The sequence below is a fragment of the Saccharomyces cerevisiae genome, chromosome XVI, assembly GCF_000146045.2.
Source record: "Saccharomyces cerevisiae S288C chromosome XVI, complete sequence".
Classification (NCBI taxonomy): domain Eukaryota; kingdom Fungi; phylum Ascomycota; class Saccharomycetes; order Saccharomycetales; family Saccharomycetaceae; genus Saccharomyces; species Saccharomyces cerevisiae.
The window spans coordinates 482,519-506,664 of record NC_001148.4 but is presented as its reverse complement, the minus strand read 5'-3'; the positions used below and the strand labels follow the sequence as shown (position 1 = coordinate 506,664).

The 24,146-nt window shown below is 39.4% G+C and overlaps 12 protein-coding genes across 12 annotated transcripts; 5 read left to right on the top strand and 7 right to left on the bottom strand.

Annotated features, from left to right (window-relative positions):
* Positions 1-352: 352 nt before the first annotated feature.
* MET12 (methylenetetrahydrofolate reductase (NAD(P)H) MET12) lies at positions 353-2,326 on the top strand (the record flags this gene model as incomplete). The annotated part of the gene is made up of 1 exon (NM_001183837.1): positions 353-2,326. One exon carries the CDS (start codon positions 353-355, stop codon positions 2,324-2,326), a length of 1,974 nt encoding a protein of 657 aa, NP_015302.1.
* Positions 2,327-2,422: 96 nt separating this feature from the next.
* On the bottom strand, positions 2,423-3,148 carry RMI1 (Rmi1p; the record flags this gene model as incomplete). Its single annotated transcript, NM_001183838.1, has 1 exon — positions 2,423-3,148. The coding sequence occupies one exon, from the start codon at positions 3,146-3,148 to the stop codon at positions 2,423-2,425; it is 726 nt and encodes a 241-aa protein (NP_015301.1).
* A 1,333-nt stretch (positions 3,149-4,481) lies between these two features.
* SKS1 (putative serine/threonine protein kinase SKS1) lies at positions 4,482-5,990 on the top strand (the record flags this gene model as incomplete). The annotated part of the gene is made up of 1 exon (NM_001183840.1): positions 4,482-5,990. The coding sequence occupies one exon, from the start codon at positions 4,482-4,484 to the stop codon at positions 5,988-5,990; it is 1,509 nt and encodes a 502-aa protein (NP_015299.1).
* Positions 5,991-6,262: 272 nt separating this feature from the next.
* On the bottom strand, positions 6,263-7,000 carry SMA1 (Sma1p; the record flags this gene model as incomplete). The annotated part of the gene is made up of 1 exon (NM_001183841.1): positions 6,263-7,000. One exon carries the CDS (start codon positions 6,998-7,000, stop codon positions 6,263-6,265), a length of 738 nt encoding a protein of 245 aa, NP_015298.1.
* A 372-nt stretch (positions 7,001-7,372) lies between these two features.
* Positions 7,373-8,569, bottom strand: ERG10 (acetyl-CoA C-acetyltransferase; the record flags this gene model as incomplete). Its single annotated transcript, NM_001183842.1, has 1 exon — positions 7,373-8,569. One exon carries the CDS (start codon positions 8,567-8,569, stop codon positions 7,373-7,375), a length of 1,197 nt encoding a protein of 398 aa, NP_015297.1.
* A 376-nt stretch (positions 8,570-8,945) lies between these two features.
* On the bottom strand, positions 8,946-11,159 carry SUV3 (ATP-dependent RNA helicase SUV3; the record flags this gene model as incomplete). Its single annotated transcript, NM_001183843.1, has 1 exon — positions 8,946-11,159. The coding sequence occupies one exon, from the start codon at positions 11,157-11,159 to the stop codon at positions 8,946-8,948; it is 2,214 nt and encodes a 737-aa protein (NP_015296.1).
* Positions 11,160-11,418: 259 nt separating this feature from the next.
* On the bottom strand, positions 11,419-13,122 carry TRM44 (tRNA (uracil) methyltransferase; the record flags this gene model as incomplete). Its single annotated transcript, NM_001183844.1, has 1 exon — positions 11,419-13,122. The coding sequence occupies one exon, from the start codon at positions 13,120-13,122 to the stop codon at positions 11,419-11,421; it is 1,704 nt and encodes a 567-aa protein (NP_015295.1).
* Positions 13,123-13,627: 505 nt separating this feature from the next.
* On the top strand, positions 13,628-14,647 carry PHO85 (cyclin-dependent serine/threonine-protein kinase PHO85; the record flags this gene model as incomplete). Its single annotated transcript, NM_001183845.1, has 2 exons — positions 13,628-13,644; positions 13,747-14,647. 2 exons carry the CDS (start codon positions 13,628-13,630, stop codon positions 14,645-14,647), a joined length of 918 nt encoding a protein of 305 aa, NP_015294.1.
* Positions 14,648-15,300: 653 nt separating this feature from the next.
* Positions 15,301-17,778, top strand: SVL3 (Svl3p; the record flags this gene model as incomplete). The annotated part of the gene is made up of 1 exon (NM_001183846.1): positions 15,301-17,778. One exon carries the CDS (start codon positions 15,301-15,303, stop codon positions 17,776-17,778), a length of 2,478 nt encoding a protein of 825 aa, NP_015293.1.
* A 679-nt stretch (positions 17,779-18,457) lies between these two features.
* On the top strand, positions 18,458-19,303 carry SRL4 (Srl4p; the record flags this gene model as incomplete). Its single annotated transcript, NM_001183847.1, has 1 exon — positions 18,458-19,303. The coding sequence occupies one exon, from the start codon at positions 18,458-18,460 to the stop codon at positions 19,301-19,303; it is 846 nt and encodes a 281-aa protein (NP_015292.1).
* A 152-nt stretch (positions 19,304-19,455) lies between these two features.
* YPL034W (uncharacterized protein) lies at positions 19,456-19,953 on the bottom strand (the record flags this gene model as incomplete). Its single annotated transcript, NM_001183848.1, has 1 exon — positions 19,456-19,953. The coding sequence occupies one exon, from the start codon at positions 19,951-19,953 to the stop codon at positions 19,456-19,458; it is 498 nt and encodes a 165-aa protein (NP_015291.1).
* A 1,025-nt stretch (positions 19,954-20,978) lies between these two features.
* PMA2 (H(+)-exporting P2-type ATPase PMA2) lies at positions 20,979-23,822 on the bottom strand (the record flags this gene model as incomplete). The annotated part of the gene is made up of 1 exon (NM_001183850.1): positions 20,979-23,822. One exon carries the CDS (start codon positions 23,820-23,822, stop codon positions 20,979-20,981), a length of 2,844 nt encoding a protein of 947 aa, NP_015289.1.
* Positions 23,823-24,146: the final 324 nt, after the last annotated feature.

Below are 24,146 nucleotides of genomic sequence, written 5' to 3'. Positions count from 1 at the left end.
ATTATTTTTACACATTTAGCAAATGCTCTACCAACGTCCTGAACCCTCCAGTACACCTGTGCTCTCTCCTCTCCTATGCGCCACGCAGACAAAAGTTTACTCGTCCCGACTTTTTTTTTTCATTAGACGCGATATTGACTGTGGCTATAGCTTACTCCAGGAGATAAGCGAGTAAAGCTTTTTCTAACTTCAATGATGAAGAAAAGTCGCAAAATAAAGGCAAACAGAGAACACTTCAGGTTGTTGGTTACATTGGAAGAGGGACTTAAGCTCTCACATCATCTATTTTGTTTCAAGTTCGTACATTTTTTGAAGCGTGTTGGACGGGACAGGTTGATTACATTTTTTAAACATGTCCATCAGAGATTTATATCATGCGAGGGCTTCCCCTTTTATATCGTTAGAATTCTTCCCTCCAAAGACTGAATTAGGGACGAGAAATTTGATGGAACGTATGCATCGTATGACTGCTTTAGATCCACTGTTTATCACGGTTACTTGGGGAGCAGGTGGTACTACTGCGGAAAAGACTCTGACATTAGCTTCCTTGGCACAGCAGACACTAAATATACCAGTTTGTATGCATTTGACCTGTACAAACACAGAAAAAGCCATCATTGATGATGCGCTGGATAGATGTTATAATGCAGGAATCAGGAATATTTTGGCTCTTCGAGGTGACCCACCTATTGGGGAAGATTGGCTAGATTCTCAATCGAACGAATCACCTTTTAAATATGCGGTTGATTTAGTTCGTTATATCAAGCAAAGCTACGGAGACAAGTTCTGCGTCGGTGTTGCAGCATATCCAGAAGGTCATTGTGAAGGTGAAGCAGAAGGTCACGAGCAAGACCCATTGAAGGATTTGGTATATTTAAAAGAAAAAGTTGAAGCTGGGGCCGATTTTGTGATAACACAACTGTTTTACGACGTTGAAAAATTCTTAACTTTTGAAATGCTATTTCGGGAACGGATTTCGCAAGATTTGCCCCTTTTCCCTGGGTTGATGCCTATTAACTCCTATCTGCTTTTCCACAGAGCAGCAAAGTTATCACATGCATCTATTCCACCTGCAATACTGAGTAGGTTCCCCCCAGAAATCCAATCGGATGATAATGCCGTGAAGTCCATTGGTGTGGACATTCTTATCGAATTGATTCAGGAAATATATCAAAGAACATCTGGTAGAATTAAAGGGTTTCATTTCTATACATTAAATTTGGAAAAGGCTATTGCTCAAATTGTCTCGCAATCTCCCGTCTTATCCCATATCGTAAATGAATCTAGCGAAGAAGAGGGAGAAGATGAAACCAGTGGCGAAATAGGAAGCATAGAAAATGTGCCAATAGAAGATGCTGACGGGGATATTGTGTTGGATGATTCGAATGAAGAAACTGTAGCAAACCGGAAAAGGAGAAGGCATTCAAGTCTTGATTCGGCCAAGTTGATTTTCAATAGGGCTATCGTCACTGAAAAAGGCTTACGCTATAATAATGAGAATGGTTCCATGCCATCTAAAAAGGCTTTAATATCTATTTCTAAAGGTCACGGAACTTTGGGTCGTGATGCCACTTGGGATGAGTTCCCCAATGGTAGATTTGGTGACTCCAGGTCTCCCGCATATGGTGAAATAGACGGTTATGGGCCATCCATCAAGGTAAGCAAAAGCAAAGCGCTTGAACTATGGGGTATACCAAAGACAATTGGCGATTTAAAAGATATTTTTATAAAATATTTGGAAGGTTCAACGGATGCGATTCCCTGGTCTGACCTGGGTTTATCAGCTGAAACGGCGTTAATACAAGAAGAACTAATCCAACTAAACTATCGCGGATATTTGACTTTGGCATCGCAACCTGCCACAAATGCTACATTGAGTAGTGATAAAATATTCGGCTGGGGGCCCGCGAAAGGGAGGTTGTATCAGAAGGCATTCGTAGAAATGTTTATTCATAGACAGCAATGGGAAACAACTTTGAAACCCAAGCTAGACCATTACGGGCGTCGGAAATTCAGTTATTACGCGGGCGATTCATCTGGTTCATTTGAAACGAACCTAGACCCGCACAGCTCTAGCGTTGTAACATGGGGTGTTTTTCCCAACAGTCCGGTCAAACAGACTACAATCATTGAAGAAGAGTCATTCAAGGCATGGAGAGATGAAGCGTTTAGTATCTGGTCCGAGTGGGCCAAGTTATTTCCAAGGAACACCCCAGCCAATATTCTTCTAAGACTAGTGCATAAAGACTACTGTCTTGTCTCAATTGTTCATCACGACTTCAAAGAAACCGACGAGCTATGGGAAATGTTACTCGACCAAGCCTAATATTTCACTGAATATAAATACAAAAATGCGAAAATAATGTAATATTTAACGTATACATAACGGGCAGAACGCCCTTCTAAGAAGAAGAGGCATATGCTAATCATTGGCTTTCCTTTTCTTGGAGCCGCCATTTACAAGTTGTTTGTCACGTTGTAATTTAGATTCCAAATAATCACAAAATTTCTGATCTCTATTTTCATTCCAAACTCTATTAATGCCGCCGAGAAAAATGACTTGTGAGTCCTTCAATATGAAAACGCCCCTATTGAACACAGTTCCCGGCAGTATCACAATTTTAGAACCCAGCATGCAAGAGCTCCAAGATATTGGAGTCGAGTTGATAGCAAAAAAAACGTCGCCCGACTTACTTTGTAGTGTCAATTTAAACACTGCTTTATTCTTGGCGGCACTGCTATTATTGTTGCTATTATTTTCCTTGGCGCAGTTGTTATCCGCCACATTCCCGTCATCTTCCATGTCCACTTGAGTGATGACCTCGTACTTCTTAGCGCCATTTCCTTGCGCGCCTGATCGTAGTCTATCCACTTTCTGTTTTTTCGGATCCAGCTTGGTTTTTATATCATCGATCTGTGTTAGCTTGGATTTGGTGATATTCTCTACCATCAACACCTGGAACAACAGTTCTCTGTCTACAATAACAAGTTTTTTATCTAAGATAAGATTCGAAGCAGTACCAGCCAACCAAGGTTCATTTTGGTAAGCTCTGAAAACAATCTGTTCTCTCGACCCCAAGGTGGCGGAATACGCTGGTGGTGTAATGTCATCTGTGATATCCTGTGATAAGATAGATGAAAAAGACATTCCATCCACTCGGTAGTATGTATGCTCTGCAGTATTTTGGCCTTCTTCTCAGTACTCCCTTTCTGTAAAGATTGTATGATTGGTTTATCTTTTTCCTTTTTCCTTTTCTTTTTTTTTTTTTTTTTTTTTTTCTTTTTTCTTAATAATTAGTTTCTCTTCACGCTACATGCTTTCTTGGCCCGTCCTGAGTGCAGTATCATAATTAATTTAGTAAATAAAGAAATAAACGAAGATGGACCCTCAGAGCAAACAGCCAAGACCGCTTGCATTGCAAAGTAATCTATTATTGTGCGCTGGGCCGCGGATGCCGCGGATAATAAATAGCCGGACCTGTCAAGAGGACGATAGCGGATGCGCTGGGAAGAGCTGTACTCTATGTACACATATGTATTGGTTGGAGCATATGTGCCTACATAATATGTCTAGTTGGCTCAAGCCCGTCAACTAATTAGTCTGAATGTATGGAGGCTTCTGCTGGCTCTAGCGATGTCGTCGTATTTACGTCACTGTAGTTCTCGACTCCCCGGAAAAACCTGTTCGCGTGAGCGGAACAACTTTCCATTGAGGCTTAGTGGAGGTATTTCCGGAGAGGGCATTCATCCCGGATTTCCTATTAGAATGGTGCAGTACGCCGCCCTCGCGCTCTCTACATGCTGTTTTAGCGCGCGTGATATGGACATAGATGCACCACGCGGTGTTTCTTTTCTAGGCATCAAGTGGCTTGCAGCCAATCAAACACGAGGAATGTGGGATGGAAGTACAATCTCCTCACCGCACACCCACGTTTTCCGGGACATTTCTCGGACAGACTCTTTTTTTCTTTTTTTTTTTTTTTTTGCTTCCCACGAAATCGGAACTTATCTATCAGCCGAAGAAAGCGCGTTGGACAGATACTTGAGCAGATTTTGTGGGGAGAGAGAATCTTGGGACAAATGCAAAAAAGAAATGGTCGGAACAAAAGGGCAGTATACAGGGCCGGCAGTACCTTCTGTTCCTACCACAAACCTTAACGATATCGGTGACCCTACTAAAACTGTGCAATAGATATTCCGGACCCACATCATTGCGGTGTTTTCTGAGTCCGCACTCACGGGACGAAGACGAAGAAAGACAAGAGCCTACAAATGACTATAGCGTTTTCTTTTTCCTTTTTATGCTCTTGCTACCTTTTTCGCATGAGAGGACATTCTTAAGGCGTATATTCTTATATATTATACAAAATATATTTAGTAAATTGTTAAATTTACTTATTGACTTAAATCGCCCTAGCGGAAACAAAACTCTTTAAAAGAAAACATCAAATAAGAACACAGACAAGAAATTTTGTGTACAAATGCTGTCAGACTGCTTGCTGAACAATTTCAGAATAACGGCTCAAATAGGGTCGGGTGCGTATGGACTAGTGTTCCATGTGGTGGATATACTGACGAGCCGTGAATATGCAGTGAAAACGGTCTTCAAATCCTCCTCGATGGATGAGTTTTATAATAAGAACGGTTTGAACAACAACTCTCAAGTGGCGCGAACCACTCTTCTGCAAACGCAACTGTATCATTTTTTCAAAAGTTTCCAAAAAAAATTGTTCTTACCTTCCGTTGATCTAGACTCGATATTACAGTTGACTGAGAATGAACTAAATAGGCTACCACACTACAGGGAGATTGCCTTCCAACTAAGAGTGCAGTCTCACGGCAATATCGTGAAGATTCACCAAGTTTTAGAATCTTCTATTGCCACTTTTATAGTGATGGATTATTACGACAGGGACCTTTTCACCTCGATAGTTGACGATAAGCATTTTGTAAATCATGGTATTTTGATTAAGAAAGTTTTTCTGCAGCTTTGCTCCGCATTAGATCACTGTCATCGTCTCGGTATATATCATTGTGATATCAAACCTGAAAATGTCCTACTGGATCGCAATGACAACGCTTATCTTTGCGATTTCGGGCTTTCCACTAAATCTAAATATCTAGCTCCAAATGTGTGCGTTGGCAGTTCATATTATATGGCTCCAGAAAGAATATTGTATTGTTTGAATACCACCACCAACGGCATACACGTCGACGAATGCTGTTCGAGCCTCCCTACGGATACAGGAGATATATGGTCTCTAGGCATCATCCTAATTAATTTAACTTGCATAAGAAACCCATGGTTAAAAGCTCACCAGAAGGAGGATAACACATTTCAACATTTTGCTAACGATAATAATGTCCTGAAGAAAATCCTTCCTATATCAGATGAGCTGTTCACAGTGTTGACGAAAATTCTACAACTAAATCCATACACAAGAATAGACATGAAAACTTTGATGTCCGAAGTTTCCTCTCTTACTTCTTTCACCAGGGAAGGGCCCTTGTCTCAAGTTCCAATCCTATCGAGCGAAGTTTACATGACGCATATTATAAGGAATGAAAACCTATTTTTGAGCGATTTATCACATTTTTCTGCAGACCAAGAACAACAACAACAACAGCAACAACAACAACAGCAAGTCCAAGAACAAGAACAGGAACAAAAACAAGAACAAATACAAAACCAGGAACAAGCACAACAGCAGCAAGAAGAGGAAGATGCTGAACCGGAGAGTGATATTCCATCAACGTATAATAGTGACGGAAGTATGGAAAAGTATGAATACACTAACAACCACAATAATAGTACCTTTTTAACTTCCTCAATGGACAGTACACCTTACCAATCTGATATCGATGACGTTAGTGCTTCCAAAGATTGCAAATTCCAACAAGATACATTAAGAAATAGGCTATTATGCTTACAAATGAATTTTTCTACTTTAACAGACGGTCCAAACGAGAAATGGTTACCAGATTATTGAGCAGGTCTCACCTTTATACTCACTGTATTATCTTATGTTCTAATTCGGTAATAGCTTCACCTTTTCTTTTTATCTTTGAGGTTTGTTTTTTTTCTAGTATCCTACTAGGATGGCTATAAGCAATGGCTGGAACGATTTTCATACTTTTTTTACGAACTTACGACTTTTCAGTGTCTTCTTTGATCAAAAGGAGATCACTATGGATATATATGTCCTACATAACTAATTACAATAATGATAGAATGACAGAACTTAGTCACTTTTTTTGTTTCTCAGCCCGGCGACGGCGCATTTGAATGGGTGGAAATCTTCGCTGATACCAGGTTGACAGTCTTATGATACGATTTTTTCGTCCTTTGCTTCCCCCGCAATAACCTTGCCTTTCCTCTATTTGCCGCGTTAGTAAAAGACCTTTCACAGCATCTGTAAAGTTCCTTTAATCGCATTGCAAAATACCAGGGCCTAAATGGAACTTCCTCAAACTGTCTTTCCAACCTTTCTAAGGGGTACATAAACTTTTGATATTGGATTTCCATCGATTCCCAAGGACTTCTCTTTATTGGACATTGCTTGCCTGTGACTTTTATAGGCGGCTTATAATATAGCACAAGGTCGGGCAAGTAACAAAATACAGCACTTCCTCCATTCTTATCAGGGTAGTAAGAGACTGAATCCCGAATCTCTTTTTCATTAATAACAATTTTGTTTTCTTCGATTTTCATGTTCTTGGTGGAAGAAAAAGTTTCCAACCAAGAATTGAGTTTATGTAATAATGATTCTGGGACAGGTGGCAATAAGGTAACACCCTCTCTTTTTTTCAATTCCATTTTATGATTTGCCGTTTCAGTTCTAGAAGTTTTCAAAGCAGAGTTTCGTTTGAATATTTTACCAATGGATTTTGAAAATCGTTTACCAGCACTAAATTCATGCTTGGATCCCGAATGTTGGAACAGGTGCTTAACACTCACAATTTCGGGATATTTATTAGGACCATCATTAGTACATGCCATTTCCTCTTTCCTCGCCACCAGATTTTAAGGCAGTTGATGTTTGCTTCCAAGGGAGAAAAGGAACTTATAACGGTTAAAATTAATAGAGCCTGAAGAGAATGAAGGCAGCCAAGACATTGATTAACATCCTACAATTGTAGAGCAGTCAAACGAGTTAATACCACAAATGTCAGTAATTAGTGGAACTTGTGCAAGTATCACCCGGCCAGCTTGCCAAGGCGGAAAAGTAAGTCAAAAGGCACACCTCAGCGTTTGAGTACCTGAAAAACGATGAATCGCAAATAAAACTTTAAATTATGCCTGTTATACATAAAGCCATTTATATATTTATGTATTTTATGAAAAAGATCATGAGAAAATCGCAGAACGTAATCATATCTTTTCAATGACAATAGAGGAAGCACCACCACCACCATTACAAATGGCGGCAACACCGATCTTACCTCCTTCTTGCTGTAAGATGGATAGCAGTGTAACAACCACTCTAGCACCAGAACAACCCAATGGGTGACCTAGAGCAACAGCACCACCATATACATTAACCTTAGATGGGTCTAGCTTCAAAATCTTAGTGTTCACCAAACCGACAACCGAAAAGGCTTCATTGAATTCAAAGTAATCAACAGAATTGATGTCTTCGATGCCAGCATGTTTCAAAGCCTTTGGAACTGCAAGAGATGGAGCCCATGTAAAATCAGCTGGTTGATGAGCGGCCTCACCCCAACCTTTGATAATAGCCAAAGGCTTCAAATTCTTTTCCTTCAAAACTTTTTCGGAAACCAAGATGACGGCTGCAGCACCATCGTTGATTGGAGAAGCGTTAGCGGCAGTAACAGTACCGTTTTCTTTTTGGAAAACAGTCCTTGCAGATCTCAATTTTTCAACGTGTAATCTAGCAGGTTCCTCGTCCTTCGTGACTTGAGTATCAGGCTTACCTCTAAATCCCTTAATGGTAACAGGTACAATTTCATTGTCGAATTTACCTTCCTTTTGAGATTTTTGAGATTTTTGGTAGGATTCGATGGCAAAATTGTCTTGTTGTTCTCTAGTAATATCCCAATCACGGGCACACTTTTCTGCGTGTACACCCATGGCTAGACCATCGTACGCATCGTTCAACCCATCTCTTTCGACACCATCAACAAGAACAGTTTGGCCAAATTTGGCACCCGCACGGGCTGCTGGCATGTAGTATGGTGCGTTAGTCATAGATTCACAACCACCAGCTACGACAACATCAGCATTACCACATTTGATGGATTGAGCACCCAAAATGATTGCCTTCATAGCGGATGCACAGACCTTGTTAACTGTGCTTGCAACGATATGATTACTCAAACCGGCAGCCAAAGCAACTTGTCTGGCCGGAGCTTGGCCCAAATTGGCAGAAAGAACGTTACCAAAAATAATTTCGTCAAAATCCTTGGATGCATCCAATTCTGGAACCTTAGCCAAGGCGCCTTTTAAAGCAACAGCACCCAATTCCACTGCTGTCTTGGAGGATAGAGAACCCTGGAATGAACCAATTGGGGTTCTGGCAGTCGATACAATGTAAACGTTCTGAGACATTTTGAGTACGTCTAATCTGTATAAATATATATGATATGGCGCTTGTTTTAGGCTACCTTTTTTCAGAGAACTAGAAAACGAGTAGGCTTAGCAGTGCTCTTAATGGAAGCGCTTGTTCCTCTTTTATATATTTTACTGCCCTTTGCTCAACGGTGGCCTATCAACCTGGCCACGAACGTGTGGTGGGCTAGTAGTACCGTACTCTCCAGCGAAAAAACCGGCTTGGGCGGTAAACGACAGGCACCTCGTTATAAGTGACGTGCCTGTTAGGAAACGATAAACCCGGCAGGGCACAACAATGGCATCATACCAGAAATGTATCATGTTAAGGCTTTCAAGCAGTGTAGCTGTTTCTATTTACAGGATATATCGTAGATTATGTACGCAATCTTCTTCTCGAAGATGAGAGGTGACCTCTTGTAGAACCAAAGGGCTTATGTGCGTAAGGATTCTTCTTTAATCGATCAAGTTTCTCGAAAATAATCATCTCACAGAAATACTTCAAATCTTTAGCAGATTCCATGTCAATGAAGTAGTTTGGGTACCTGTTGCTGAGCCAGAAGTATAGAGTAATGATGTTGTACAATGACTCATAAACCTCTAATGAATAACTCTCATTCGGTATGCAATTGTAGTCCAGTAGGTTAAAAGGTAATCGGTATGACAGTAGGCCTCTTGTATGCCTTTTTGCTATTGTTTCGCAAAATTTGGTGAACGCCTTTGTGACCATAGGCATGTCCTTCACGGGCGCATTGCTTAGTTTCAGCTTGTCGAAAAATGGGATATCTTCCATGTGCTCGAATAAGCCAATAACTTTCAGTTTGCTCTTTAAATCAGATAACGTGAACAGGTTGTCAGAACTTTTCTCTAGCTCATCTGAAATAGTCTGCAGCAGGACACTGGTCGGCGTTCCTGGTGGGAATTGTGTCATTAGTTGAGCACATATTTCATCTGTAGGCCATGTAACCGCAGTTTTTAAATACTCCACAGGTGCTTCAATAGCTTTTCTTACACTTTTCAAAACTTTTGATTCGAAACTGGTGATAAAACCCTGAGGAACACCCCCGGAGGCAGATCTAGATTTGAACCTTCCCGCACGACCACCTATTTGTTTGATTTGAGAAGAAGTCATTTCCATTAGTTCTTCACCATTATATTTCATATTTGTCGTGAATACAACTCTGTCAATAGACAGGTTTAAACCCATACCAATAGCGTCTGATGCTACCATTATGTCATACTCTCCATTGTTGAATAGGGCGGCTTGTTGAACACGTGTTTCAGGCGGCAAAGAGCCATAAATTACAGCAACTTTCAAATTGGTGTCTTTCTCTATCTTTAGCTTGAGATCCAATATTTTCTTCTTTGAAAACGCAACGACGCAATCTCCTTTGCGCAAACCTTTGATGCCATCTTTGATAGGTTTTTCTTCAACACTTAACTTTCCTAACCTCTCATATTCATTAATCGTTAATTTATCGCCAGTCATTTTAACAATGCTCTTAACCAAAGGTAGAACACTCTTTTCACCACAAAGATGGACCTCCTTGGAAACGACACCTAAAAGCGCGTTCGTCCAAGCCCAGCCACGATCCCCATCAGACATCATTTGAATTTCATCAAGAACAACAACGTCAAATTTTTGATTTATTGGCACCATTTCTACTGTGCCTGATGTCAGCCCTGCTGAATTTCCTCTATCATCCAAATCACGAATAACTTCCTCTCCAGTCAGTAAATTGCATCTTATCTTTTCTGCATGAAATCTATCGTACACTTCCCTTGCTAGCAGTCTTAACGGCCCTGCGTAGTACCCACGGTCCACGGATTTCAATTTCTGTAACGCTCTATAAGTTTTGCCTGAATTCGTGGGCCCAATGTGCATGATTATATGTCTTCTAATCTTTCTTGCCTCCGGAAACCACTCTGCTGGATTTGTTATGTCAACGTTGTGAGCGCCATCTGTATCATCTGTATTCGTCATCATGGGTAGTATCTCCTGCTCGTACACATGGTCGAAGGTCTGTTGCAGGACGTGGATAAATTTATCCAATGTAGTTATATTGTTACTCAGGCTATATTTGAGAACAGATTTCCAGACTAAATTGCTGATTTTATTGCAATTTATCAGCAACGAAATCAAATTGCCAGGAGATGAAGGATGTATGATCTCACTTACCGAAGGTACATAGGTTTTGGCTTGCAGTTTCGGATCTTTTAGTTGTTGATATATGTAATCTCTTAATTTCAACCAAGCAAGATTCTTTATTGGTACTTGCTTGGCATCCAAGGATGACAATTTATCGTTATAGATAAATTGCATCGCTTTATCAAGGTTATCTTTAAATGATGAATCCTGTAAATACACATTATTGCTTTCGGACTTGTTAAAATTAAACTGGAATATATCTAATTTTGAATGTTCATTTTTGGGTAAATTTAGGAATTTAGGTCTTTTCACAATCCAATCCTTATCATGAAATAGATCGATGCTATGCGGCTCGCTGTGGTAATATGCTTTCTTGATGGACACAAACAGTCGCAATGATCGGAGTGGAAAAAAAACTGTGCTGTATTTGACAAGTGCCATGCTAGTATACTCTATCGGCACTTAAATCTTCTTTCTTTTCATAGTTGAACCTCTTTCTTTGAAAGTATCAAGTTTCTGCATTTTGGCTTCTCATTGTCTATGCATCGGGCGAAGAAATTATTAACGCTGTTTACGATGGACCATCAATTTTTAAGTAAAAATGAAAAAATTAGATAAATTGTATAGTCTTATATGTACGTATGATATTCTAATTAGTCTATAAATGAACGCACATACAAATAATAGATGATACATCTATTTAATGGTTTCTTGGGTTTCTTTTCAATAAGGACATTGTGTTCTGAATCCACCCTTCAGCTCCACCGTCTTCCCAAATCATATCGTACACTGCTTGCGTTGGAAAATGCTTTAAGGTTGCATTTTCTACACCTATGATGGCTGCATTTCTTGTGCTTGGTATCCTTAACATCTCTTTCTCTACTTTCCAGCCTACACGAGATGAAATATATTCAACGTGATCAACCAAACCAGAGTAGGTGCTCTTACTGTTATTCTGGTTTTTGATTTCATTTGACCTAGGCGAACGTTTCCTTACGTTAAAACGAACTCTCTGGCCAGAAAAATTATGAGAGCAACAAGGTATAACCATATAAGGATGACCTAGTAATGGGATCCAGCAAGTCAACTCATCTGAGTGGTTACCTATAATAAAAGTATCTGGTGGGAACTCTGCTGTATTGACCTGCGGAGATTTTAGTAAGTCCTCACTTGAATACACGACGGTTGCGGGGGCAATCACTTCGTGCGTCACCTTGACTGGGAAAAATCTCCCATTGTGTTCCAAATGAGGTACTTGTCTTTTCAAAGCAGGATGGGGTCTTAAAAGGATAGAAGGTATTATAACTTGCTCCTTTAACGATGATTGCACTTCAGGCGGGTAGATAGACCACGATTTGCGCTTCCTTGCATCTATGCCGAGACCTTTAATACTTTCACTCAGTAAAATATAACAAAGAGCACCATTGCCGCATCCCAAATCTCTAAATTGCATTTTTGAACGGAAGTCTGGACCGTACACTTTAATCCATAATTCAATCAGGAAAGCGGCAATGGCTATGTCTTCAAAAACATGTTTTTTTGGGTCTGTAGACTCTGCCCAATTCTCCACCAGGAACTTGGAGTATTTTTTCTTCAAAACAATGTATGTGTTCTGAAAATTGACTTTATTTACCACTTGATCGTGATTGACCCTCTTTTCATAACCCTGCATCACACCCTTTGAGTGTTTGTTAGCAGTTTGTAATAACCTATAAGCGGTTCTTACAACACGCTCAGATTCATCTGTAAAGGCAGTTTTATCCTCGGGGAAGGGAATGTAGTGTACAGAAAGAACTGACTGGTGTAACAAAATGCCTACACTTTGCGTTCTTGGAATATAAAACGGACAGTCTTTCTCAGAGTTAATGTGCGGCGTATATACAATCAATGAGGTCTCCTGAAAATTAGGGTCTTTGCTATTTAGGATTAAACATGTTTGGTTTATGATAGCATCTTTGTAAAAATTCCTAGGAATGATCCTTCTTACAAATTCATGAACGGGTGACAATTTTAAACTCTCAGATGTTTCACACGACCTTATGTTTAAATCTTCAATATTTATCTTCTTGACATCTTCTTCACCGCTTTCATTACCATTATCGATCTCAAACTTTTTTAATACGGACTCGTCAAATTTTGGCTCAGACCCAGCTTCTGCAGCATGATTGATCTCTTTCAAAATATCCGCTCTTAATATGACAGTAGAGTTAATATTTGGTTCTCTAATAACGTTCATCATTGCTTGCTCGAAGTGGGACTTTGCGAATGTTACTTTCCCATCCGTTTGGTAAAGGCTTAACCATTGAGGTCCTAGAATACTTTTATCATTCACAATAAACTTGAAGCGATCTTTGTGTTGATTTTGATTGTTTTTAGAAATATGTGCACTACCGTCGCCAGTCATTGTTGAGAGAAAGGAGAAGTATCACAAGATAGCAATATAATCGGACCAAATGCGTTGTCTATCTTGCGTAATGGAAATCGCATTTTCTAAATGATATGGTTTATTTCAAAGAATAATGTCATCGGGTTTTCCAAAATGCAAAAAATGAAATTTTTAACAATGCAGAGCAAAAAAGTGAAGAATAAGTGCACTACTAAAACCAAAAAAACAGGAAGAAGGTGCAAAAACGCAAAAAGTAGTTACCATAGTCCGTCCAGACACGTTAAATGAATTGATAGACACGGAGGGATAGACAGGCCGGATGCGCTACTTCTATCTATCCTAGACCCTTTGCTTGTCCTCTGTGTGCAGTTCATTTTCCGTACAAATCACCATACACGTAGACTCGTAAGCCCGTAGCTTTCTAATTGAAAGATAACAAAGGGAATCCAGTTTTACCATATAGCGTATAATTGCAGATAAGGGATATATAGCGCGGCAAACTGGGCAAACTTGAGCAATACCAATGTCTTCTTCTTCACAGTATGTAGTTTTCTAGTCAAGTATCATTGGAAAGTAAAGAACTAGAAATGATGAATACTAACATATATACGAGAAAAAATCAACCTCGAGCTCTATGAACAGATTTAAGCAGTTAGAAAAGCTTGGCAATGGTACGTATGCCACAGTGTACAAGGGACTGAACAAAACCACAGGGGTATATGTTGCCCTGAAAGAGGTAAAACTGGATTCAGAGGAAGGTACACCCTCTACGGCCATCCGTGAGATCTCCCTAATGAAAGAATTGAAACATGAGAACATTGTTAGACTTTATGACGTTATTCACACAGAGAACAAGTTGACTTTGGTTTTTGAATTCATGGACAACGATTTAAAGAAATACATGGATTCCCGCACCGTGGGCAACACACCAAGAGGGCTAGAACTAAACTTGGTTAAATACTTCCAGTGGCAACTACTGCAAGGGCTGGCCTTTTGCCATGAAAACAAGATTCTCCACCGTGATTTAAAACCTCAAAACCTATTAATCAACAAGAGAGGCCAGTTGAAATTGGGTGATTTCGGTCTGGCCCGTGCTTTCGGTATTCCGGTCAACACATTTTCAAGCGAAGTCGTAACGTTGTGGTACCGTGCTCCTGATGTGCTAATGGGTTCTAGGACGTACTCCACATCCATTGATATATGGTCGTGTGGGTGCATTCTTGCGGAAATGATAACGGGTAAGCCTTTGTTTCCTGGCACCAACGACGAAGAACAACTGAAATTGATCTTCGACATCATGGGCACTCCTAATGAGTCCCTATGGCCCAGTGTAACAAAGTTACCCAAATACAACCCAAATATCCAGCAACGACCACCAAGAGACCTACGTCAAGTATTGCAACCACACACCAAAGAACCGCTAGACGGGAATCTCATGGATTTCTTACACGGACTCTTGCAACTTAATCCGGATATGAGGCTGAGCGCCAAGCAGGCTCTGCATCACCCTTGGTTTGCAGAGTACTACCACCACGCTTCATAACGCAGCCCGTCAGCGAAAAACCGTAGCCATGTATATATAATGATAATAATCATCTATAATACACTACTATTACTTTAGTCTCATCTTACGACAGCCTTTACGACGGCTTTTACCGCCTTAAAGGCGGACAGGCTTTGTCTTCCGGAACGGAAAAACATGAAAATTTTTTATTTTTTTTCATTCGTTTATACCGCGAGTGAAAAAAAAAAAAAAGGAAACTGGAAACCTCTCGAATAACGATCGGTGAATGCTTCCCAAGCTGTTTTCGGTCTTCGTGTTGTGTCAAGTGAGAGAGCAGAACGTAAACGCAAACACAACGTCGGTTCTTTCCGTTGGCGTTCGTTGTTTGTTTATTCTCGTTTCTTTGAACCTGTTTGTTTATTTATTTTTAAACAGTCAATTAGTGAGAGTAACACACTTCTAATCTTGGCCTTCTTATTCGTAGCCACCCAGCTATTTTTGGTCTTGATCAGAACAAAGCAAGCAAAACCAAGAACAAACAGAAAGGGGAGAAATAGTTATCGGTTCGTTCCCTGGTTTTACTTCCTTTTTTTTTTCTTTCATTTTATAACACACAACTCCAGCAGTCTGACGCTCACCAATAAGATCAATTTCGTTTAATTGCTTTGCTCGCCCTCACACACGTTATAGTTATGTCGTCTTCCTCACTTCGAGTTTTAGCTATTGGGAACAACCCGAATATCTTGTTCTACACCTCAAGGTTTCAACTGGCCAAGAATATAGACCTCTACCACGTCAACGATTCAAAATCATGTCAATTTGAAATTGAAACTGAATACTACGGCAAAGACCGGTTCGAATTGGAAAATCATTTCACCTCTATCGAGCACTTGACTGAAGCTTTGAGCTCCAAATCAAGTGAAGCCGTCTTCGACATAATCATCATGAGTGCTCCATCTTTACAGGAATTATCCTCGTTAGCGTCCAAGTTAACGTCCATAATCGATTCGAACACCAAAATTTTCTTAGAAAGCAGTGGTTTCATCCAATTGGAACCGTTTGTCAAATTATCGATGGAATCTCCGCATGTAAACGTTTTCAGTATTTTGACTGATTTGGATATTCGTCAAATCGGTCCAAACCATTTCAAACACTTTCCTAGTACTGCAAAGGAGAACACGATTTACCTCGGCGAAAGTAAGTCCAGCACTGAGAAATATTCATCAGGCGTTATAACATTATTAACCACTTTTGAAAAACTGTTTGCTAAATTGTTTTCCAACATAAAAATCAATTTGTGCAATTTCTCATCAATTGAGTTTCTATCACAACAATGGAAGCTGGCGATTTCCAGAATTTGTTTTGATCCGTTGTTAATCATGTTTGAACAAGAAAACCCAAGTGATCTAGACCAGCAGATCATTGCCAAACCTTTAATATCAGGTCTGGTAACTGAAATCATCACTGTAGCAAAAACAATGGGAGCCAGACTAAACAGTAGTCATGATAATGAAAACTCTCTTTTATCTCTATGGAAGAATTCTTATCATTCAACCAATAAGCCACCTGCATTGGTTTATCATTTCATTCATCAAACAACGCCTTTGAACATCGATATCCTGTTGTTACAAACTATTTTATTAGCCGATGACTTTGGTATCAAAACTCCGTACTTAGAATTTTTATACTCTGTTTTGTCCCAATTTGAAAGATTGAATAGTGGCAAATCTAAATGGTTTATTAGGTCAGATGAAAAAACTCAAATCTTACAAAGCTTGCAAAAATCACAAAAAAATGAATCTGCTTTACAGACTCAAATTACCTCCTTACAAGGTCAAATTAGTAAACTAAGACAAGAGTTGCTTATGCAGGCCAAGCAACATGAAATGGAAACTAATGAGTTAAAGGAGAAACATCAAGTCGCTCTAAAAGCCCAGGCCCAAGCCCAAGCTCAAGCCCAATCTCAAGCTCAAACATCAATTGAAGCACTAACGCCAACTGAAGCAACAAACCAATCCGATACAAATGAATATAAAGCAACAGGAACTCCGAATTTGAGGGACATCGAAGATATGGCACTATATAGTGTAAACTACGGAGACTCTCCAGTGAGATCTCCACCACCTGTTGTAAGCTCTCAGCCACAAATGAACTCACCATTATCCTCACATTCACAAACTTTCGGAGAGAATAATGGCACGAATGACAAATTACTACAAGAACGCGAATTGCAACTCCGTAAAAAGGAATTAGAGCTACAAGAACGTGAACTGGAGTTCCAGAAAAGAGCATTACAGCAACAAAGATTTAATAATAGCAATAATTCAATTCCAAGAAAGCCTTCCTTCCCTCAATTACAGCAGTCTGCAAACGTTCGTTCTAACAGCAGAGGAATGCATGGCACCAATGGCGCTATGTCTCAACCTGCATCCGCCGGAAATTTTGTAGACCCAATTTCTTCAAGTATCGCTGCATATGACCCGCAACAACCTCCTTCCTTACCCCTACAGCAGCCACAACAATCGGTACAAGTACAACCTTTTCACTCACACTCTATCAAGCCCACAAGTAGGAAGAATAGAAATAGTAATATGCCTAATATTGGTAATCCTTCCAGTATAAATATGAGTGATTTTGGCAGACCACCGAACAATTCAAGTCAAACTCGCTTAAATTCCATGCCAACGCATAGCATCGTAAACCAGAATAGATTGAGATCACAACAATCGAAAAACAAACTGAATATGCCACATGCCACCAACCCAAACAATACTTTTAACCAAGTCCCTGCTCCTAGTTTAAACAATCACGTTCCCACACAAAGGCAATTTAGCTCCAGTACCATGATAGAAGTTACAAATAATAACAACAAAGTTAATAACAGTAGTAGCAACCCTGATATTTCCACCAACTCGGTAGTTCATAACGCAATGCAATTTACAAATACAAACAACAATACAAGTAGCACTGTGGATATAAACGATCCCAAAAATATTGCACCCCCTCCTACAACCTCTGTTTCAGCCCCAAGCACTCCAACCTTGTCCTCATCAAGTCAAATGGCGAATATGGCTTCGCCTAGTACCGATAATGGTGACAATGAGGAGAAAAATGGTGGTAAGAAGAAGAGATTTGGCCTATTCAAAAAAAAAAATAAATCAAAGAAATAATATCCTTCGACAGCTTAATGAACACGCATGTAAATGTTTTGTAAACAGTTTGTTTTTTCGTTTTTGTATCTGTTAATTTTCTATTATTTATTTTTTTAGTTTTTTTTTGCGGTAGAATTGGGTTATCACTGAATCTATTTTATTTTTTGGGTTGGTTTCTCCCTGTTTTCAGTTTGTTTGAATTGGTGTTTAACAAAATCTGGAATTATTCACTATAATTATTTCCTCTTTTTAGTTTGACCAAATAAACTCAACTATCTTGTGTTATTTCTTTGTATTATAGCTTTACACATATTTAACTATCCATACCTTTTACTTTTTGTATATACTGTTAATTTCATAAAACACGTTTTAGTACCAGAAAATCGTGTCATAGCACCGTTTTAGCAGTGATTTTTAAAATTGTCCAAGGTGCCAATAAATACTGGTGGGAACAACATTTTAATTAGAATAGCTAAAACCTTCTAAGAAAACTATCCCAGCGTAGAAAGAAAGAAATCTCTATCAGCCGCGCAAGTGCAGTATCTCTTATTTTTGCACGGCCCCGTCGCTATATTGTCACACGCATTTGAATTAGTGACTCAATAATAATACAGATTTGTGACGTATAAAGAAACCACAGAAAAACTGCGTATGTCCGAAGCACAGGTCCACTAGTAATAGAGCCCAAAAATCTGACATGAAGAAAACAATTTACAAAGTCCTCGTAAGTTTTTATCAATATGTCGGTTTAGGTAAAAAGTTCCATCCTAGCCACGATACAGTATTAATTATTGGCGGTTCTTCAAATGAGTTAGGCATCGAGCTCTGCGAGACATTTATAGAAGATTATCATACAAAGGTTATAAATATTGACACTATAGACAGTATTAATGGAAAAAACGCAAGGAGAAGTGAAAAACTGTATACTTTTATTTCTTGCAAAGATTTCAGTGACATAAAATGTCTTGAGGAATCCATGCTTTACCTTCAAAATTTAGAAATAATTCCTACAGTGCTCATTAACAACATGCAGGAGGGAATCGAATCGACTCTTCTCAAAGAAGACAAATTTTTGAGACTTGATGAAGAGTCTTTAAATGAATTCGAGAAAATCGTGAGGTATAATTTACAAAGTGTAATATTGATAACTAAGTTCTGCTTGAGTAACATTTTTCCAAAGGTTCAAGCTGAAGCTCAAGAAAAAGCAAAGGGGTTCTATATTGTCAACATATCATCGGTATTGACGTTAAAACCGTGCAAATCAGGAACACATTTTATTACATCGAAATGTGGTATAAACTCTTTCCACGATGGAATAACCTCAGAGCTTAAATTGAAAGATAGTAATTTGAATGTAAAAACGCTGATTGCATATTTACCCAGTTTTGAAAGTGAAGCACATTGGAAGAGACTTTCCCCGAGTATCTCGAAACATCTCGTCCACTGTCTACTTGAGGGAAGATATGGTGATACAATTCTCGAAAGCAAAAGATCAATTGGTGATATTCTTTTGATAACTGGTTTCAAAAGCTCTTTTACTTAAGGGTACTACAAATCGAAGTAACAGTGATAAAATTGCTAAGCACATATATTTCTATAAATAATTCAAGGAAAAGAAAGGTAACACTACAATTTTTATGATGATAAATAATTTGAATAAACCGGCCAGAATAGGCCAAAAAATTTTTTTTAAGTCTAACGAGATTCTCCTCCAAGGCAATAAGAATCAATAAGTCTTAGTACTGATGGTAGCTCCAATACAGGCACATTGAACCACTCTGTATGCCTCTTTTTTCCAGTTGGATCACACCCATAACAGTAAACCAATCCTTTCCCGTATTTCTTCCATAAAAATTTATGAATAGCGCTTTCGATATCTGGTAGTTTCATTGAACCTTTTCCGCTAATGAAAAATCCACCATCTTTATAAGTGCGTAGGGTTGGCACCTTAGGATCTGGAAGGGAAGGCTTGTGTGAGTGACTTTTATCTTTGATGAAAAGTTTCTCCATTTTTTTTTGTAAGCTTGATAATGAAATGGGCAATAGCCTGTTTGAACTGATATTTTTGCTTTCACTTTTCAATTTCAAGTGGTATAATTTATCGACTTTCTCTGGAGTCAAGTTTATCACTGGATGCTTGCATGTGGTTTGCCATTCTAAAAGTCTTGAATCTACTGTTTTTCGAGTGGTCATTCCTATCTTACATAGAATAAAGTCTCTGTCTACCCATTGTCTCTTCTTTTTACCATTAGTCCGAACTATTGACTCATCAATAAATAGCCATTTTAAATCTACCGTCTTTTCAGATATGTATGATTCAAAGAGGTTACTGTATGTATAGATGTAAATAAAACCCGGTTTATTTTGCGCATTATCTCTTGGTGCCCGTGTGTACCTTGCATCTTGCCACTGATGATAATGACAGTACTTTTTATCCGACGGTATGTTTATCTTGCACCGCTCTCCCTTTTTTGTTATGCCTAAGACATCTCATAATAGATTTAGCTTTGATGAGCACTTTTCTGATATAGTCTTATCTATGATGGGAAACAATTCTTTATTTCTCTTGACATTTGATTTCTTATGGTGTTGGACTTCTCGCGGGAGAGGCGCACATACACGACTACATGATAATAACATTATTAGAAAAATATATCAACATAAAAGAAGAAACTGATATAATACGTGCAATGTGCTTGTATGTAAATAAGTGTGCATTATATGTTTATTAAAAATTAAGAATTAGATTGATTTAATGTTTCGAAAAAAAAAATATTTAGTCATTTCACCATGTTGGATGGGAATTCGTGTGTTGTTATTGGAATGATTCTTCCTTTTTGGAGAGGAAAATAGTCAAAAGAACACGAAATAATATGAAAAAAATTTTCCATATGAATTTGCATCCAATCAAGCAAAAGATCGGCCTACTTCTGATATGTGGATATGTTTGTTTGTGTGTGTGTGTGTGTGTGTGTGTGATAAAATTGACAGATATGATGCCACTTAGTCTAAAAACTTGTGTGTAAACTTTAAAACTGTAACATCATATCGAAGGTATCAAACAGAGCACAATTGAAGAGGCATTAATTTGATTTTTGTTGACCGTGTTCTTTTATAACGTCTTGGCTTCCTTGGTATCGACAAATTGAAATGAAAATGAGGAATAACAAAAAGGAGATCAATAAGAAAAAAAATCAGATGGATGATGTTTAAAATTACTAACTGCTTTTTTCGTGTTGAGTAGAAACTCTTTGCATAGCAGCCATGAAATCTTCGACACTTCTTGTAGACTTCTTTTCCTTTAATGACTTACCATTCATCAACCTATCAAAGGCTTGAGACGTGGACATAATATAGTAAAATCCTCCCAATACACAAAAAATACCAATGGACCAAATCCAGACACGAACGACTGACACAATATCAGTCCAGTTTTCAGACCACCAGCCAAATAAGGTAAACATGGTAGCAATAATATCAACGGCGAAAACGGCACCGGCTAACTGCCACGATGGAATGGAAGACCAGAATGGGCCAGCAGCTCTAGTGACAAAAATTAACCAATTTTCAGTTAGTGAAATCTGCAGGAACATGACACCATTCATGGCACCAAAATTTTGGATAATACCACCATTAGGCAAGAACATGGTGGTTAAAGTAATCCAAGAACCTATAGCTAAAACTATGCCCAAAATAATAGACATACCCCATAATCTTGGTAGGTTCCATTTCACAGGTTCAGGAGCATAAGGAGCATTGTCATAAGCAATAGTTAAAGTGGCAACGTCTGCGAAAATAGCAATAAAAACGATCAAATTGATATCCAAAGAGTTGTTTAAAATAGCAATCCATAAACCCAGGAAAATCTCCAAATGTAAGGATAGGGCAATACGATAAACAACATAGGAGTACATTCTGTGGAAAATCTGTCTAGAAGTCTTTAAGGCATCAATAATAGCAGAGAGACCAGGGGCCAAGAAAACAATATCAGCGGCTGATCTGGCAGCATCGGTAGCACCTTCGACAGCAATACCAGTATCAGCCTTCTTCAAAGATGGGGCATCGTTAACACCATCACCAGTCATAGCAACCAAGTAACCTCTGTTTTGCAAGATTTCAACGACTCTGTATTTATGCTGTGGGAAAACTTCTGCGAAACCATCGGCATTTTCAACAAAATCAGCCAACTCTGAACCAGGCATATCACCTCCACCTCCCAGACCTAACCTTTCTGCGTTATAAATGTTTGTACCAAGTCCTAATTGCCTACACGTTTCTTTCGCGATACCAACAGCGTCACCGGTTAACATCTTGATTCTCAAACCAAGGTTTCTGGCCTCATTGATTGTTTGAGCGGTGTCATCTCTAGGGGGGTCCATACATGGCATAACACCCAAGATTTCCCAGTGACCTTCCCCTCTCTTTCTAGCAACACCTAAAGCACGGAAACCTCTAGAAGCTAGTTCAGCAACCTTATTTTCGTAGTTTTCATGCACATCTTCCGGAATTGGGTGATCTTCTTCAACAGTCTTCAAGACAAACAATGGGGCTCCCTTGACACAAACAATTCTTTCACCTTCTGGGGATTCTACAACAGCGGTAACCTTTTTTGAGACAGGGTCGAACGGATGGAATTCCAAAACTTTGTACTTGGTCAGGGCGTCTTTAGCTTTTGGATACTCAATCAATGACTTCAAAAAAGCCTTATCAATAGCATCCAAACCTTTCTTCTTTCTAGAGGCAGCTAAACAAGCGGTCAACATCAAGTCGTCCGGAGAAACGCCTTCGACAGTGTAGGGTTCGTGTAAAGATAACTTGTTTTTGGTTAAAGTACCAGTCTTGTCAGAACATAAAATCTCAACACCAGCAAGGGATTCAATAGCAGATAACTTTTGAACAATGGCTTGCTTCTTAGCCAAGTAAGCTGCACCGACAGCCATGGTCGTGGTAACAACTGCTGGCAAACCGACTGGGACACCAATGATGGTTATACCCAAAGTATATCTCAAAATGCTTACAATACCGACCGTTCTATAGAAACATGCGGTCCAGACCAACAACAAAGTAGCGATAACTAGAACAAGTAAGATAATACCAATTCCATTCAATACTTCAGTGAAATGGCCCTCTACACCGGAAGCCTGCCCCACTAAGGCGGCAGCCCTACCGACGAAGGTATTGTCACCAGTGGCAGTAACAACCATAAAAGCCTCGCCGGTTTTCACAGTGGATGAGGAGAACACCTCATCACCGTAATGCTTTTCAGCGGCTAAGGATTCACCAGTGATGGCCGATTGATCGATCTGCAAAAAACAGTCTTCAGTGACAATACGACCATCTGCGGGAGCAATTGTGCCACTTTCCAATTGCAAAATCTCACCAGGAACTACCTCATTAGCCGGAATTTCGATCAATTGGCCATCTCTAATAACTGTTGCAGTATTGGCCAACGTCTTTTTCAGCTCGTCTACGATGGAACCTGCCTGGAATTCTTGAATAAATCCGACAGATGCGTTTAATAGCAGTAAAGCACAGATGACACCGACATCAACCCAATCAGACAAACCGGCAGCCAAAATAGCAGCAGCCTCCATAACGAATTGAATAGGCCCTACGAAGAACATCAAAAACTTCACAATCAACGATTCATTCTCCTCAGCCATTTGATTTAACCCATATTTCTTTCTTCTCCTGGCGACTTCATCCGAAGTCAAACCATACGCAGGGTCCGTAGAAAGGTCCTTTTCAGGAACAACCCTTTGGCCAGCGTGCACCCCATCAGTACGTACTTCTTCTTCACCAGATTCATCACCCTCACCGTAGTTAGATTGTAGTTCATCAATCAATTGGTCTATATCTTCATCTGAGTCAGAATCATCAGCGGCAGAAGCGGCTGCGGCCTTCCGTGGAACGGCTGCAGCCGATGACGAGGCGGAAGTTGATGTAGAAGACGAAGATGACGAAGAAGCGGCAGAATTATTTGCAGGGTCATCGCCATCACTGGCATGGAGGTACTCTTTCGAGGGTTTCTCCTTGTATTGCTTTGCTTCAGTGGAAGACATAACGCAAAACAGTTTCCTTTTGCTTAAATTGTACTAGCACACAGCAACGAAAAATGAAAAAAAAAAAGTTATGGGTATGTTTAAAAAAGCCCAGTAGCTTGGATACAGTAGGTTATCCAGCAAGAAATGCTGGAAGAAATAATAGATGGTAAAAGAGGATATTACACACCTTTATATAACGAAGTACCATCACACCGCCAATTACGTTTAGGGGACGCCGACAAGAAGTAAATTCACTATTATGTACTTACAAATATGTTTCCACCGATAACCTTTCCCCCTTCGACGGTTATTTGAGCAGCGTCTGTCCGCCATTTTTCCAGA